Source organism: Coffea arabica, chromosome 10c, assembly GCF_036785885.1.
Source record: "Coffea arabica cultivar ET-39 chromosome 10c, Coffea Arabica ET-39 HiFi, whole genome shotgun sequence".
Taxonomy (NCBI): domain Eukaryota; kingdom Viridiplantae; phylum Streptophyta; class Magnoliopsida; order Gentianales; family Rubiaceae; genus Coffea; species Coffea arabica.
In genome coordinates, this window is record NC_092329.1 from 51619638 (window position 1) to 51634919 (window position 15282).

General features: G+C 31.7%; 1 protein-coding gene across 2 annotated transcripts; it reads right to left on the reverse strand.

Moving 5' to 3' along the window:
- Positions 1-3241: 3241 nt before the first annotated feature.
- On the reverse strand, positions 3242-4447 carry LOC113713684 (uncharacterized). Of its 2 annotated transcripts, none has more exons than XM_027237469.2 (3): positions 4293-4447; positions 3994-4171; positions 3242-3840 (listed from the first exon to the last, which is right to left on the reverse strand). In XM_027237469.2, exons 1-3 carry the CDS (start codon positions 4419-4421, stop codon positions 3509-3511), a joined length of 639 nt encoding a protein of 212 aa, XP_027093270.1. In that variant the 5' UTR covers positions 4422-4447; the 3' UTR covers positions 3242-3508. The 2 variants fall into 2 exon arrangements, with proteins under 2 accessions (XP_027093270.1, XP_071925892.1); XM_072069791.1 differs by having other exon boundaries at positions 3242-3855.
- Positions 4448-15282: the final 10835 nt, after the last annotated feature.

The window sequence follows — 15282 nt, forward strand, 5'->3', positions numbered from 1 at the left end:
TTTACCTCACATATAGTCTACACTAGTGTTAGATATGCTATTAATGATATTGATTGCTTGTACCATTCAGAATGTAGGACTTAGTGTATGTAAATATTCAAAATTATGTTTATTTGGACATAATTTGCAAAACCAGTTATGTCTAATTAATGCTCTTTGAAAGAAAATAATAGAAATGAATGATTATAACTGCTAACTTAGCATAATATATTGTGTTATTAAAAAAAATATTGTGTTATTAACTACTTACCTCTAGCTTATGAAAAATTGCTGAATGTGGAAGAAAAGTCAAGTCAAGTTGTTGCATGAAACACATTGCAAATTGTCTTTCTTGTCACGGTCATCAATGAAGACATCATGTACACCAAGGTATCACACTTACTACTCACATCAATTTTTTGCAATATTTTGAAAATCGGACTGGACCGGCTGGTTGAATCGCGAACCGGTCATGGCACCGGTCCGGTTCTATAATATAGTTGATTTTGTCAGAAAATCGGTCGAACCGTGAAAACGGTCGAATCGGTAGTTTTCGGTTTTCAATTTTTCCTTTTTTTTTTGTTTTGCAAAATGCAGCTATTAAGATTCAAACTCAAGACCTTTGTAATAGAAAACCAATGTATTAACCGTTGTACCATCATATCTTATTAGTTTTTTTTGATAACTTATTTATATAAAACAAACACTCATATTTCTTTTTTTCATTTTTCTTACAATATCCCATTCTCTCATAGTTTTTTCTTTTTAATTTTCAATTCTCTCCCTCTCTCTCTTTCTCTATCTTCTTTTCTTTTGTCACTCTCTTTTTAATCAAACCTCTTTATTTTTAATTTATTGATGTTTTCTTCCATCTTTTAATTTTGTTTTTGTCCATTAAATTGAAAAAAGTTAAAAAGGAATTATTTTTCTTTAACCCAAATTATTTAATGCCATAACCACTCACTTTTATCTCATTTTTTGTTTCTTATCAAGTTTACATTTCTATTTTCGATTCTCTTGACTTCCTTCGAACTCCAAACTTCCTTTTTTAAATTACAATCTCTAAATTCCAAAACGTAAATTAAAATTTAAGTTTACAATATCTAAATTCTCATAGACGTGAATTTTGTGTAATTTCAAAATATTGTGATATTTTTGGGTTGGATTTAGATATAATTGAAATTGAGATGAAATTTATTTGTTTTAACTTATAATTTAAAATTTTTATTTTTAAAAATCTAAGTTATTAAAAAATAGTAAACTTTTCATCATATAAAGTATTAAATTAGTCCATTACATGTCTTATTTTGTGCATATATATTTATATAAATTATTTTTAAAAAAATTCATTGAACTGGAATTGAACCGATTCTACCGATTGAACCTTGATCCTTTCACTTCACCGGTTCAATTAATGATCCGATTTTTTAAACATTGATTTTTTGCCAAAATATTTCAGGCCTGTAGCCTTTCAAATTCACACTAGGTGAAGACGAAAATATGACCTGTAATTTCTCTATAGAAAACGCACAAAGATAAACATAGCATATGAACTACAATTTTGGATCCAAAAAACTGCAAAAAAAAAAAAAAAAAAAATTTGGGAACACAATGCATACGTCTTTTCTTTTTTACTATCTAAACTGACTCATTGAACACCATAGACATATGGTAGGTAAAAGACATGACTGCCGTAGTTCGTACAAAAAGGTCAAAACTGAAGGCAATCCTCGACAACTCAGGAGTTTTTGTAAAAAATCACAGCTTAATAATTTGATATATGTAACATAAAATGATAATTAAAAAAATATGTTCGCGAAAAGGTAAAATTATTTTTTTGCAGACAATCGCATTCCAAATAAGTCTAGACATTAGTAACATCTTCGAATTTCTTTTTCCTTAGGGTCCATTTGGATCCCTTGTTTTTGGGTTGTTTTTGAAAAACTATTTTTCACATTCCAAATGCTACAGTAAATGTATATTTCCAAAACAACTCCAAAAACACCATATCCAAACATTATATCAAAAACAACTACATATGTATATTTCAATTTGTATATTTTAATTATGTATATTATATTATATTAATATAAATTGAAATATACAAATTGAAAATTATATATATTATATTATATAAATATTTATATACACTAATATTATACATAATATTGTATATTATACATAATATAATATAATATACATAATATGTAATATTGTATACATAAATGTGTAAATATTTATACATAATATTATGTACATTATATTATAATATATACATTATTAATGTATAATATTATTATGTACATTATTGTGTATAATAATGTTATATATAATATATAATATACATAATATGTAATAATGTAATAATGTATATTATGTATAATATATTATATTATGTATATTATATTATATATATACAATATTATGTATATTATACAAATTGAAAATTATATATTATATATTATATAAATATTTATATAATGAAATATACAATAAATATTACAAATTGAAATGTTATATAAACACCATATTTATAAAATTATAATATTTATAATTAATATTAATGTATATTATATATATTATATATTTATATATTTATGTATACATATTATAAATATTTTATTTTATTTAAAAAATATTTTTATATATTTATAATATATTTATATGAATATTATATATTATATAAATTATATATAATATAATATGTAATATATATTATATATTATACATTTATATAAGTGTACATTTATACATAATATATATATTAATGTACATTTATAATATACATTTATGTTATGTATTATATATAATATAATACATTTATATTAATATACATAATATTATTTTATATTTACACATAATATTAATACATTTGTACATTTATATTAATTATATTAATATATTTATACATAATATTAATATATATTAATAAAATTAGAATTTATAAATTTATTTAATATTCATTTGTAATTGATACATTTATAATAATATACACTTATACATTTATAAATATATTTATATTATGTATTATATATAATATAATACATTTTTATAATTTTTAGCGAATATATAAATATATTTATTTATTAATATTTATAAATGTATTATAAATGCATAAATGTATATAAAAATAAAAATATAAAAATTATAAATTATAAAAATACCCATAAATATGTTTTAAAAATACCTCTAAAAGTAATTCAAAAAACATCTACAGTAAAAGTTTTTCATATAGTTTTTGAAAAACAACCCCAAAAATAACTAATCCAAACGAACTTGTATTTCAAAAACGAAATGCTACAGTGCTGTTTTTGAAAAACAACCCCAAAAATAGCTAATCCAAACGGAGCCTTAGATAAACAAAAAACTTATCCGCATTTGTAGCCAAAACAGTTTGGGAGTCTACAAAACTCAAACAAAATGTATGGACGCCCAAAAAGGACCACTTTTTCTCCCCTAAATGAGCAATCCTTCATAGCTGCAGATTCCTTTTGCTAAATTTGGCAAACCCACAAAAAAAATTGCCAAATTAGATTGTCCCAAGCTCTGGGAATGAGATCTTTTTGCAATTTTCAGAGAGCCACTTGGAGTGCATGTAACGAGCTTTTCTCCATGGAGGAACGTGAAGACCCCTTTCTCTTAAAGACTCTTTTGCAGCTGAACAAACCAAAGAGATGATCTTTTCAAGTTTTAATTCTGTCCCAACAAAAATTGAAGGCAGAGAATTTGAGAGCTCTTCATATTCTGGTGTAGGCCTTGCCAGCTCAAACTGAGACCTAAAATCAATGTCTACAATCAATCTCACAGCACCATCACTTGTAGCATCATTCTTCATCATCACATCAATGTACTCGTATTCACCTGTAAATTCAAAAACTATCAACCCACAAAGGAAAGAATAAGAAAAAGAAGAATATATCATTATTCCGTGAAATTTAGTTTACATTTTGATTACTTGACCATACCTACTAGAAAATCCACATTAACACACACAAAGTTTGGTGATGGAAATACCTGAAGAGCGATTAAATTTTGTGACCCAAGAAGTCCTACAAAGACTAGCGTCGTAATAGTCCTTTCCCAAATTCATTACAACCCATTTTCTTAGCTTGCTGGGCTCTAAATCTTTCCAGTACAAAAAGATTTTTCTAAGAATTTCAGACTCGGCAACAGTTACACGCTCAAGAATTTCCTGAAAAAACCAATCATACAAAACGATTAATATTAGCCAAAAAAGGAACAAAACCCCCTTTTTTTTTTGGCAACAGCAGGTATATGTCAAGACTAGAAGTATCTTGATACTGTAAACAAACCTGTAAATACATGAACGATGACTTTTGATCGACTTGGAGGGATTTTGAAGAGGAAATAGGAGATGATGGATCCAACTCAATGTAGTCTCTGATCATCTGGGATAGTTTTTCATCATCTGAGCTGGACATATCTTTTGCTTCTTTAGCCAAAAGACTGAAATCATTTAACAATGGTCTGTTTCTATATTTATACGCAAAAAATATATAGTGTGGACTCTGGAAAATGCCGTGGTCTTGTCCAGGAAGTTTTGCTAGGTTGCTTACATGATTGGGCAAGCAACAGTGGAATTCATTTGTAGACCAATCAGATGAAAGTGGAAAAAATTATAATATATAACGAAATTAAAAAAAAATGGCTGCCAAGATTGAGAGAGGTTTTTGGATAGAGTGCGAGATTGACGTCAACTAATAGAGAAAGAATGTCACCATCGTCTACTCATTCAGGCTCTGCCAAATTTTAGTTGCCTGTAGAGAATTAAAACATAGACACTGGGCTCGATGGTCATTATTAATTATTCTTCCTTTTTATCTCTAGACTTTTATGGTCTGCTCCTTCCAGTACTAAAACGCGTTCGCTGCAGGGACTGATTTGGGCTGTAGTAAAGTATTAGTATGGTGGTTGTATCAATGAGAATTCAATGAGGGAAGAAGTTGTTATCAATTGTGAAGGGAAATTTATTGAGAATTTTCAATCACTACTATTGTTAGTATTTGATAGTGATTTGTGTTTGGACAGGAGATTATTTAAAATATTATTTAAAATAATTACTGTAATATTTTTTATGATGTGATGTATGTGAAATAAAAATATAATTAAAAAAATAAAAAAATGTATTGAAAATTATAATGATAATATAAGTAAATAAATTTGGACAAATAATCTCCTGTCCAAACATACTTATTTTCTTTTGGTAGGAAAAGGATTAGAAATAGTGTTTGTTTGGATGAGAATTTATTTGGATGATTTATTTGATCCAGTTACTGTAGCACTTTTTGTGATGTGATGTATGTGAGATAAAAAGGTGATAGAATTGTGTGTATGATGCAAGCAAAATAAAATCTGAAATTTTTATTTTAAATTTTTGTTATCCAAACAAACTCCATGATGTTTAGAATAGCTTTTACGTATTGCCTTTCGATGGAAAAACTGCTAGTTAGCTACTTCGAAATTGAACTTACTTTTAGTCAAAGTATTAGCTGAGTCAACCGTACATGGCAGCATTGCCATGGGTATTGACTGAGTCAACCCTACTTGGCAGCATTGTGATGGTTCAGGAAAGATAACCTAATACTACTTGGCAGCATTTTATTTCCAAAAAATCCCACATCGATCATTGGAGGGGTGTTGGAGTTAGATTATTAGCTGGCCTCAAGAGTTGCGAGACTTTTGAAGTTTACCTGAAATTAAGGATTAATGATTTAATTCTGATTTTTTCTATTGAAAAAAAAAAACATTTTTTTTTTACCGCACTCCCTCGATTTTTAAGAACAAAAAACACTATACATTTTGTATTATACATCAGACGGATCGATCTAATGCATGCGAGAGCTTTATGAGTCTCTCTTGACTATTGGACCAAAAGATTCAATAATTGGCTCGGATTATATCCGAGTCCAGTTACATGTTGCATGGTAGACGGTAAATTGTGGGCAACATTTGAAAGTTTACCAATTTGAAAGTATCAAACTAGTGTGCTTCCCATTGCAGGATACTTTTTGTTGGGATGGTATGACTGACTTCCTTGGTGCATGAATTTTTTTTTTCCTATTTTGCAAATACTTTGAGTGCTACACAGTATTTTGAGACCACACCTCAAATTGTTGAAAAAGTTTTAAATGTTGCGTTCCAAATATATTTTATCCCAATCGATTATTTCTGTAGTGCAAAAACTACACAATTTATTTCGCATTGACGTTTTAGTTTACCTTTTTTAATTCTCCAGAATTACTCTACTAATCACAAACTAGAAATTGTTTTTGTGAAAGAAAATCCAAACAGGCTTCTCACACATTAATTAAACTGGTAGTTGTGAAAGCCATAGCACGTTCTCAAATATATTGATATCATCGTTATACTTTGCTCTATGGTCTATGAAAATATTTCAAACATATTGATATCATTATACTTTGCCCTATGGTTTATGTAAAATATTATTCTTGGAACTGATATTAATTAGCATTGTTGTATTTGTTAAGGAAAATTTTGATAAATACTCACATTTACAAAACAAACAGCTAGCTCTCCATGTAAAAGTTTTCAACAACAGAAGCTAAAGAATCACCAATCAAGCAGTGATTTCTTGATGCAGAAATTAAGTGCTTCCAATTCGTTAGCTGAGGAAGCTCAAGTGGCTTTGCTCTTTCCTAGGATGATCAAAACTCAAAATGGCAAAATCAAAAAGTAAGGTTACACAAATTGGAAGCTAATATGGGAAAATTATAAACAAAAAAAATCATTATTTCCATGAATTCTCAATTTGCATCTTGAACTTTATTTTTGGTCAATTTACAGCATGAACTAGCAGATTATACTCATTTTGTGGTATGAAAAGTTCATCACAATAACACAAATCTATTTGATTTCACCGAGTCACCGAGGCCCTATTAGTCAAGGTAGAAAATAGACTATAGTGTGTTTGGATTACACATTTTTTTCATCTTATTTATGTACACTAACTTCCTTGCATTATCAACACATTTTTCATTCACATTTTTATTTCACATACATCATAATTAAAAAGTGCTACAGTATTTTTTTCATAAAATTATCTTAAATAATTTACTATCCAAACACACTCGCAGAACTAATCATGCTACTAGCTTTTCTCAAGGGTGAAAGTGGAAGATGCTCAAGATAAGTATAAGTTTTGCAGAAATTTAAGCAATCCGGGCAACATGGGCCATTCTTGTCACTATGATGTGCTAGAGCTTGACACTGAAGTTCTGGTGTGAAAGTGAGTGTTGTTGAAACTGTTCAAATAATACAAACCTAGTCGATAAGGTCAAGGTATTTCATGGCAAGAGATGGACCAGAAACTTCAAGATTTACCAAAACATGAGAGCCATCCACCGCCAGACGTTCAAGATATGGACAATTATTCAATGCAGAACTCAAATTTAGGGTTCTAATAATAATGGATGCGTGCAGTGTTACAGAATTAAAGGAATAAAACAAATATTCAAAATATTTATACGGAAGAGAAGAGAAATAAATAACTCACAATAATGTTATTGATATCTTAAAATAGTCAAGAAAATCACACAACAATAAAAAAATCTTACAAACTCTTTTGGACTTTTTTGAAAAAACACTCTAAATAATATGGATATTTTATAACCCACAGACTTGTTTGATAAGAAATCACTTGCATAAGAAATTATCAAATAAAACAAAGATTTCTAAATCACACAACTAGTAAAAATCCGACTCCAACAAAACTAGTAAATAAATAAATAGAAACTCTTTAATTTGGTTTATATTGCCAACATTCGAGAAGTATCCAAGAACCTTCACGGCCAAAATTGACACATCTCAAGATCAATGTTCTTACAATATTCAAGTGAGAACATATGTATATCAAAATCTGTAAAGATGACGACATGTATGGAAATCAAGGAATAAATTAACGAATACCGAAGCTTAACCCAACAAAAAAAGGCTCCTGCACAATGTAAACAATTTTCAAAAAATAAAAGCTAAAAAATCATTAAGTTAATATGTGAAGGGTTTTTTTGCCTCGAGCTGTTCTTTGGCAAAACTTCTTGCTACTTTTTCCTTCTTAATTCTCTTCATGCATGGACGAGACTATAATATTCTTCGCGAGGGTCGACTATAATATTCTCAAGGGCTATAGCATTTTCTAAGAAATAATTGATAAGTTCAACTTCACTTTTAATTCCGACCATAGTATCCGGATATTTTGAAGATGTTGATGAGGATAATATATGGCTTTCTTAGACTCTCTGTTGCTTCTTTTGATATCAGAATACCACTGCAACTGCAAAACATGAAAGGTTGACAGTAATAAGCAAGCCATGTTGATACAAAACAGAAAAAAATGGTGGGAAGGAAAAGTTTTTTTTTTTTTTTTTTTTTCTAGAATAAAAGCACGGTATTGTTACTTTTAAGAATCTATCATAGTACTATATCGAAACTGAATGGAAGGAAATGGACTGGGGAAGGTGCCTTCAGAAATCTTTAGCCTTATGCCATTTTCCCCCTTGTGAACGGAAAAATATAAAATATATCGAGTTCCTTGATCAAGAATTAGGTAATTTTTCCCTGACCTATTTGAAGGAGATTATCAATGACTGCCAATCAAAACTTCTATAGACAAAACTTTGATATATTCCGAGTTCAATGTTGCTGAATGCCATGGTTAGAAGCAAATGCAGAGATTACAAATCACAGTAACTTTAAATTTAGCTAAAGTTGCCCTGAAAAATGCATACCTTTAAGACGAACTTCTCCAAGTTGGGTGAAGCCTTAATCAAAGAAGTACATCCAATCAGGCTGCGATCTTTCGATGCATAAACCAGCAAGGTCAGCTGCTTCAAACTCGATAGTTGAGGAAGCTCGAGAATCTGCTCATGAGGCTACGATGACCAAAACACCAAAAGGCGAAATCAACAAGCAATATGCAAATCAGGAATATGTATAAGCAAATTATAAACAAAAGACTAATCACAATTTGCACCTCCAATGTTTCCACCACTCCTCAATTTGGATCTCATTTAAACTTTAAATTTGGTCCATCCACGGCATGAAGTCGCTAAGCATACTCATTTAGCAACCTGAACAACTATTTCAAAAATTGTACATCATAACGGTACAAAACTATTTGAAATCGCCTGAATCTCCAAAACCATTAATCAAGGTGAAAGTTCTATATGTATTCAAACATGCTACTAGCTCTTCTAAAGGATGAAAGTGGTATTACTGCATAAGATATTCAAAATACAAGTTTAGATCATATCTTTTTGATCTCCTTCTACTGAAGTTTTTAGCAATTCAGGAAATTTGGGACCTTTTAACAACGGTAATGCGTTAAGTGCATATTTAGAATAAAAGTTCCAGGTGTACAAAACAGCATGCACGAAAATAATGGAAGGAGCATAGCCCACTAAGTTCAGAGAGACCTGATCCGAAGGCGAAGACAAGTCAAATAAGGACCCAGTTTCGACAGGCAGCTGGAAAGCCAAGAAACAGCTACGTCCCTTACAAAGTTGTATGACCTTGACCATCCCGTAATGTTTAACAGCAAGAAGCATGGGAACATCCTTTCGCACTAGCCTTTCTGCTTGAGCCATTTTAAGTGATACAAGATTTGTTGTATTGCACAGTTTGACAGATTTCAAGCTTGTTAAATAGTGAAGCTCCAGGTGTTTCAAGGCAAGAGATGGTCCAGAACTTCAAGGTTCACCAAATCATGAGAACCATGAACTACCAGACGTTCAAGAAATGGACAGTTATGCAAGAAGGATTGGAGAACTTCCTCGGTCACGTTGACACGTCTCAAGATCAGCGCTCTTAGGGACTTGAAATCAAACGACGAAGCAGGATGTTTATCTGTTGATTTTCCACTTCTGAGACCAACTAGTCCCGGGGGAAAAGTATGAGTTCTACTGTAATCACCTGGAAACCCTTGAGCATCGAACAAATTCAACTCTAGCCATTGCACTTTCCTAGCAAAAGCGTGCCTAAGCGATTCATCAATGTGCTTTTGACGGGAGTTGTTCAAATCAAAACAAATTCTGAATTCATCCAACGCCAATGAGTTATGCAATTTCAAAACTGCATCCACCCACCTAATATATTTATGCCTTTCCCTCTTGCATAGTATCGGACTCTCCTTCCGTGTAATATCTGATGTTCCTAACTCCTCTGACACTTTTGTAGCATCAAAATTAAGATCAGTAGTATCCATCCAAAGATGTATCCATCGTTTTGATAGAACACTTGTTCTTCCTGCTTCCTTGAGCATTAGAAAGATAGGATGTCAACCAGAATTTCATCAGGTAGAGAACCGATCCGATCCTTGGACAATACCTGCTGTCTAGTCTTCACTAGCTGTGTTTTAGGAAGGAAGACGTCAAGAGGGAATTTGTGTTGAGTAAACCTGTAAAAACACAGACTTTTTAAAATTAAAAACAAAACCAATAAATAATTTTGACAAAAATCAAATATAAAAAACCCTGAATGTGAATATTCCGCTCGTACAATATTCCAGAGGAATATTAATAGGTGATTAAGAATAAATTTACTAAAGAGAAAATTAGTGTTGATTATTACCTCTTTTGCTTTTGCCATTGAGTTCAAAGCTTTCAGTTCACAGCTTTTATCGTTGTACTCCGAACGTGCCAAAAACAGAAGAACTCTTTGGGCCTAAAACATATAAAATTTGTGAACTAAAGGGGGATAGAAAAGAATATAAAGACAGGCCGAATTAAGCAGGCCTAAGGTTTCAACATATAACTGAAGAACAGCTTGTCAAAGTTTAAACCCGTTTCCTGAATTGTTTTGGATTTGTTTATTAATTGGATGGAATTATCTTTAAAACGATTTCTTACTTCAAGTACTTCCGACTAAACTTATGTACCAAAAAAGCAAGTTCCTGTTCGTCTGCCTTCGGTCCCTTCCAAAGCTTTAAAACATAGAAATTTCAAAATTGTCCAAGAGAAAAAAAAGAGAATATTTCCAACTGGGGAAATAATTCCACTTCCTATTTTATTGTTAAAAATGAGGACAATCCAATTTTTGTTATTTGGGTTCAATTAATGACTGTTCAATGGATACTCTTCAAAAGAGACTTTAATAACTTTTGAAAAATAAAATTTATTTGAAAAAATATTGAACTATAGCGAGTGCAATAAATATGAAGATATGCATTAACAAGTGCTGATTGAATAACTATTAGAAAAAAAAAAATCTTTTGATGTAATTTGAAAAATCTGTTAATATATTACTACTGGTTAAGGATGAGATTAGGGTGTCATTTGTTTGCAGTCCGACAATACATCCAGGTCCTATTTCATTACTAGAATGAGCAATTCGAGTCTTTTGAGTCACTGATGTTATATTACAAAGCACATATCCTTCTTATGAAACTTAATTAAATTTGCAATGAGAACATATATTTGAAAGGCTTCGATTTTTTGGTTTAGAATTTGCTATAATCTTAGTACGAATTAATAGATAAGCCTAAGTGGTAACTGGACTAGAGGCATATGAACAATCTCTAGAAAACAAACAGTGGCCACTAAATGTAAGCAGTTTTCCAGGATAAAAGCTAAAGAATCACCAAATTAATATGTGAAGGAATTTTTCCCTCTAGCTGTTCTTTGGCCAAACTTCTTGCAATTCCTCCCTGTTCAATTTTCTCCATGCATGGACGAAATCGATATGCCAAGTCTTCACGAGGGTCGACTGCAATATTCTCAAGAGCTATAGCATATTTCAAGAAGTAATTGGTAAGTGGAGGATGACTTGTGGCTTTCTTAAATTTTCTGTCGCTTCTCTTCGTATAAAAACTCCATTGCAGCTGCAAAACGGGAAAGGTGCAAAAAATGAGCAAACCGTGTTAGATACACTATAGTGCCATTCCCACGGCGCCACAGAAATTTTTTTGCCAGAATGATAGAGGAAAGGGAAAAAAAAAAAAAAAAGCAGTATTGTAGTAAAAGTATATACCATAGTGCCATTCCCTCAATGCTACTTGCTTACAGTAACTTAGTGAGAACCAAGGCTGCATTCCAAGTAAAGGTAATTTCCCAAACTATCATAGTTTCTGAAAGATGTTTTCAAACCAAGTAGTGAGACTGTTAAAAAAAAAAAGTCATTAACGAATTTTATTTTTCTTTCATTGGCAGAATTTTTGATAGATACTTCCAATTTGAAACTTTTTTCCAAAACTCCCACCCTTAAGGAACTATTTGTTTCCAAAAATCCCACTATTTGGGAAGTTACTCTATATGAAACTTGAAGTCTAAACGCACGAACCCAAATGGCAGAGATTCAGGGAATGGACTCGGGAGAGAGCTTTTGGTAATCTTCAAGTTTATGTCATTCTCCCCATTCCCCAAAAAAAAAAAAAAAATCAAATATATATGTAGTTTCCCCTTACTTGTTTTTCTAAAAAATATAAATTAATTAATACCAACCAAAACCTCTATAGACACAAGCAAAAATATGACACTATAATTTAGTTCAAGTTGCCCTGAACAAAATATACCTTTAATACAAACTTCTCCAAATTGGGTGAAGCCCTAATCAAAGAAGTATATCCTATCAAGCTGCGATCGCTTTTTGCATAAACCCTTAAGGTCAACTGCTTCAAACTCGTTAGTTGAGGAAGCTTAAGAAACTCTCACTTTCCTAGGAAGACCCAAAAACCAAAAGGCAAAATCAACAAGCAACATATAAGTTGGAAGTAGATATAAGCAAAAGATTAATCATAATTCATACATTTTATTAATGTTGCTACCAATTCTCATTTTCCATCTTAAACTTTAATTTGGCTATATCACAGCATAAAGTTGCTAAGCATATTCAATTGCAATCTGAAACAAACACCATAACGTTACAGACCTATTCTCAATCGCTCGAATCTCCAACGCCATTAGTCAAGGTGGAAAAACTTCCATCTTTATTCAAACATGCTACTAGCTCCTCTTCAGGATAAATGAGTTATTTTTGCATAAGATGCTTGAAATAAGTTTAGAAGCACATCTTTTTTATCTCCTTTTAATTATGTTTTAAGCAATTCAGGCAATTTGGGACCTTTTAATAAATGTAATGCTTCAAGTATTCAAAATAAAAAAAAATCTAGGTATAAAAGAGAGAATCTTTGAAACTATTAACAGTGTATAGTCTTATGTAAGTTCAGACTGACCTGAACAGTTGAAGACAAGTCGAATAAGGTGAGGATCTCCAGTTTCGACAGGCAGCTGGAATGCCAGGAAGCAGCTACATCCCTGAGAGTGTTATGTGACCATGACCACCCCGCAATGTTTACATCAACAAGCTTGGGAACATCCTTAAGCACTAGCCTTTCTGCTTGAGCCATTTTAAGTGATACAAGATTTGTTTATTGCACACTTTGACAGATTTCAAGCTTGTTAAATGGTGAAGCTCCAGGTATTTCAAGGCAAGAGATGGGCCAGAAACTTCAAAATTTACCAAATCATGAGAACCGTCCACTACCAGACGTTCAAGAAATGGACAGTTATGCAAGAAGAACTGAAGAACTTCCTCAGTCACGTTGACGCATCTGAAGGTCAATGCTCTAAGGGACTTGAAATCAAGTGGCGAAAAAGGATGGTTTTCTGATGATTTTCCACTTCTGAGGCCGACTAGTCCTTGGGGAAAAGTACAAGTTTTGTCTGTCGTAATCACCTGAAAACCTGTGATCATTTAACAAATTCAGCTCTAGAGTTTGGACTTTCCTAGCAAAAGCATACTCAAGCCATTGATCAATCTGCTTTTAATAGGACTTGTTCAGTTCAAAACAAATTCTGAATTCATCCAATACCACAGATTTGTGCAAGTTCAATACTTTATTCACCCATCTAACATGCTTATGTCCATCCCCCTTGTGGAATATCTCATGTTCCTTATCAGTCAGATCTAACATTTATAGTTCCTCTAACACCTTAGTAGCATCGAAGTTGAGATTAATAGTACTCATCCAGAGATGCATCCATCGTTTTGATAGAACACTAATTCTTCCAGCTTCTTTAAACATTAAAAGAGATAGGATACTAACCATGATTCAAAGTCGCGGTTGTGGCCTGGACCGTTCCACATCGGTCTTGACATATCGGTCGCGGTTTCGACGAGATGCGAATTTTTGAAATATTTAATATTCTAAAAATTGTAAAAAATAGGATAAACAAAAATAATTTAAAAAATTAGTAAAAATAATAAAAATTTAACTTGACTCGGGATGACTCAGAGTAATTCGGTGTGACTTAGTTGTTTCAACCTTTCACGGTGACATTTCGGTGAGTCAAGTATCTCGAAATCGTATTGGATGGACGCGATACGGTAACGACTCGAGTCGTCTCGGACTCAGCCGAGTCTTTGAGCCATGATACTAACAAGAACTTCATCAGGTAGAGAACTGATCCGATCCTCAGGGAAATTTTCCGGGCTAGTATTTTCTCCCTGTGTCATAGGTAAGAGGTCAAGAAGGAATTACCATTAAAAAACTGGTAAACAAGGATTTGTTAGAAGAAGGGGGAAATAAAGCAAAAAACCCATCAATTATTTACGATCATCTAATATAGGCTAAATAGGACAAGAAAAAATAAGTCAACTAATACTGGATTTACCTGAAAGAGAGATTCTTTAAGTCAGGACTTTGGAGTTACTCAGATAGAACACAAGCAGAAGCACATGATGAGTGATGAATGCTATTATTCATCATACTCTGAAAAAAGTGCTATTTAAAGCAATATTTAATCAAAAGTTATTTGTACAATTTTCGAGGAATATAAATTATGAGTTATGACAATAAATTCAACAAAGTGAAAGACAGAGTTGAGTATTACCGCTCAAAGAAAAAAAAAGAGTTGAGTTGGGTCCAAAGCTTTCAGCTCATCCGCCTGTTTCTTGATAGTCATAAACCAAAACAGAAGAAGTCTATGGGATTAAAGCATATCAAATCTATGTATTAAACGATTTCATTTGAGTTTTTGAAATGTTCTACACAAAAGATAAAAGGAAAAAGGGAATAAAAAAGAGAAAGAAGGGACGAATTAAACAGGTGTAAGGTTTCGCCATATACCCTGAAAACAGCTTTTCGAAATCTAACCAAATCAGAAATCCCTTTCGAGATTTGCTTCGGATTTAATTAAGAGTCGGGTATGGTATACTATGGTCTTTTACCACGATTTGATAGTTCATCTAATTTTGTACTTAATGCAGTAAACTTTTGTACCCAAAAAAGGAACTTCCTTGTTCGTGTGCCTTCTATCCCTTTCAATATGT

Excerpts from the sequence above, each read along its gene's own strand:
- LOC113713684 (XM_072069791.1), bottom strand. The coding sequence starts at position 4,421 with ATGTCCAGCTCAGATGATGAAAAACTATCCCAGATGATCAGAGACTAC. Across the intron at positions 4,172-4,292 it reads CATCGTTCATGTATTTACAG|GAAATTCTTGAGCGTGTAAC; the intron begins GTTTGTTTACAG and ends TGGTTTTTTCAG. Across the intron at positions 3,856-3,993 it reads AAAATTTAATCGCTCTTCAG|TTTTTGAATTTACAGGTGAA; the intron begins GTATTTCCATCA and ends GTGGGTTGATAG.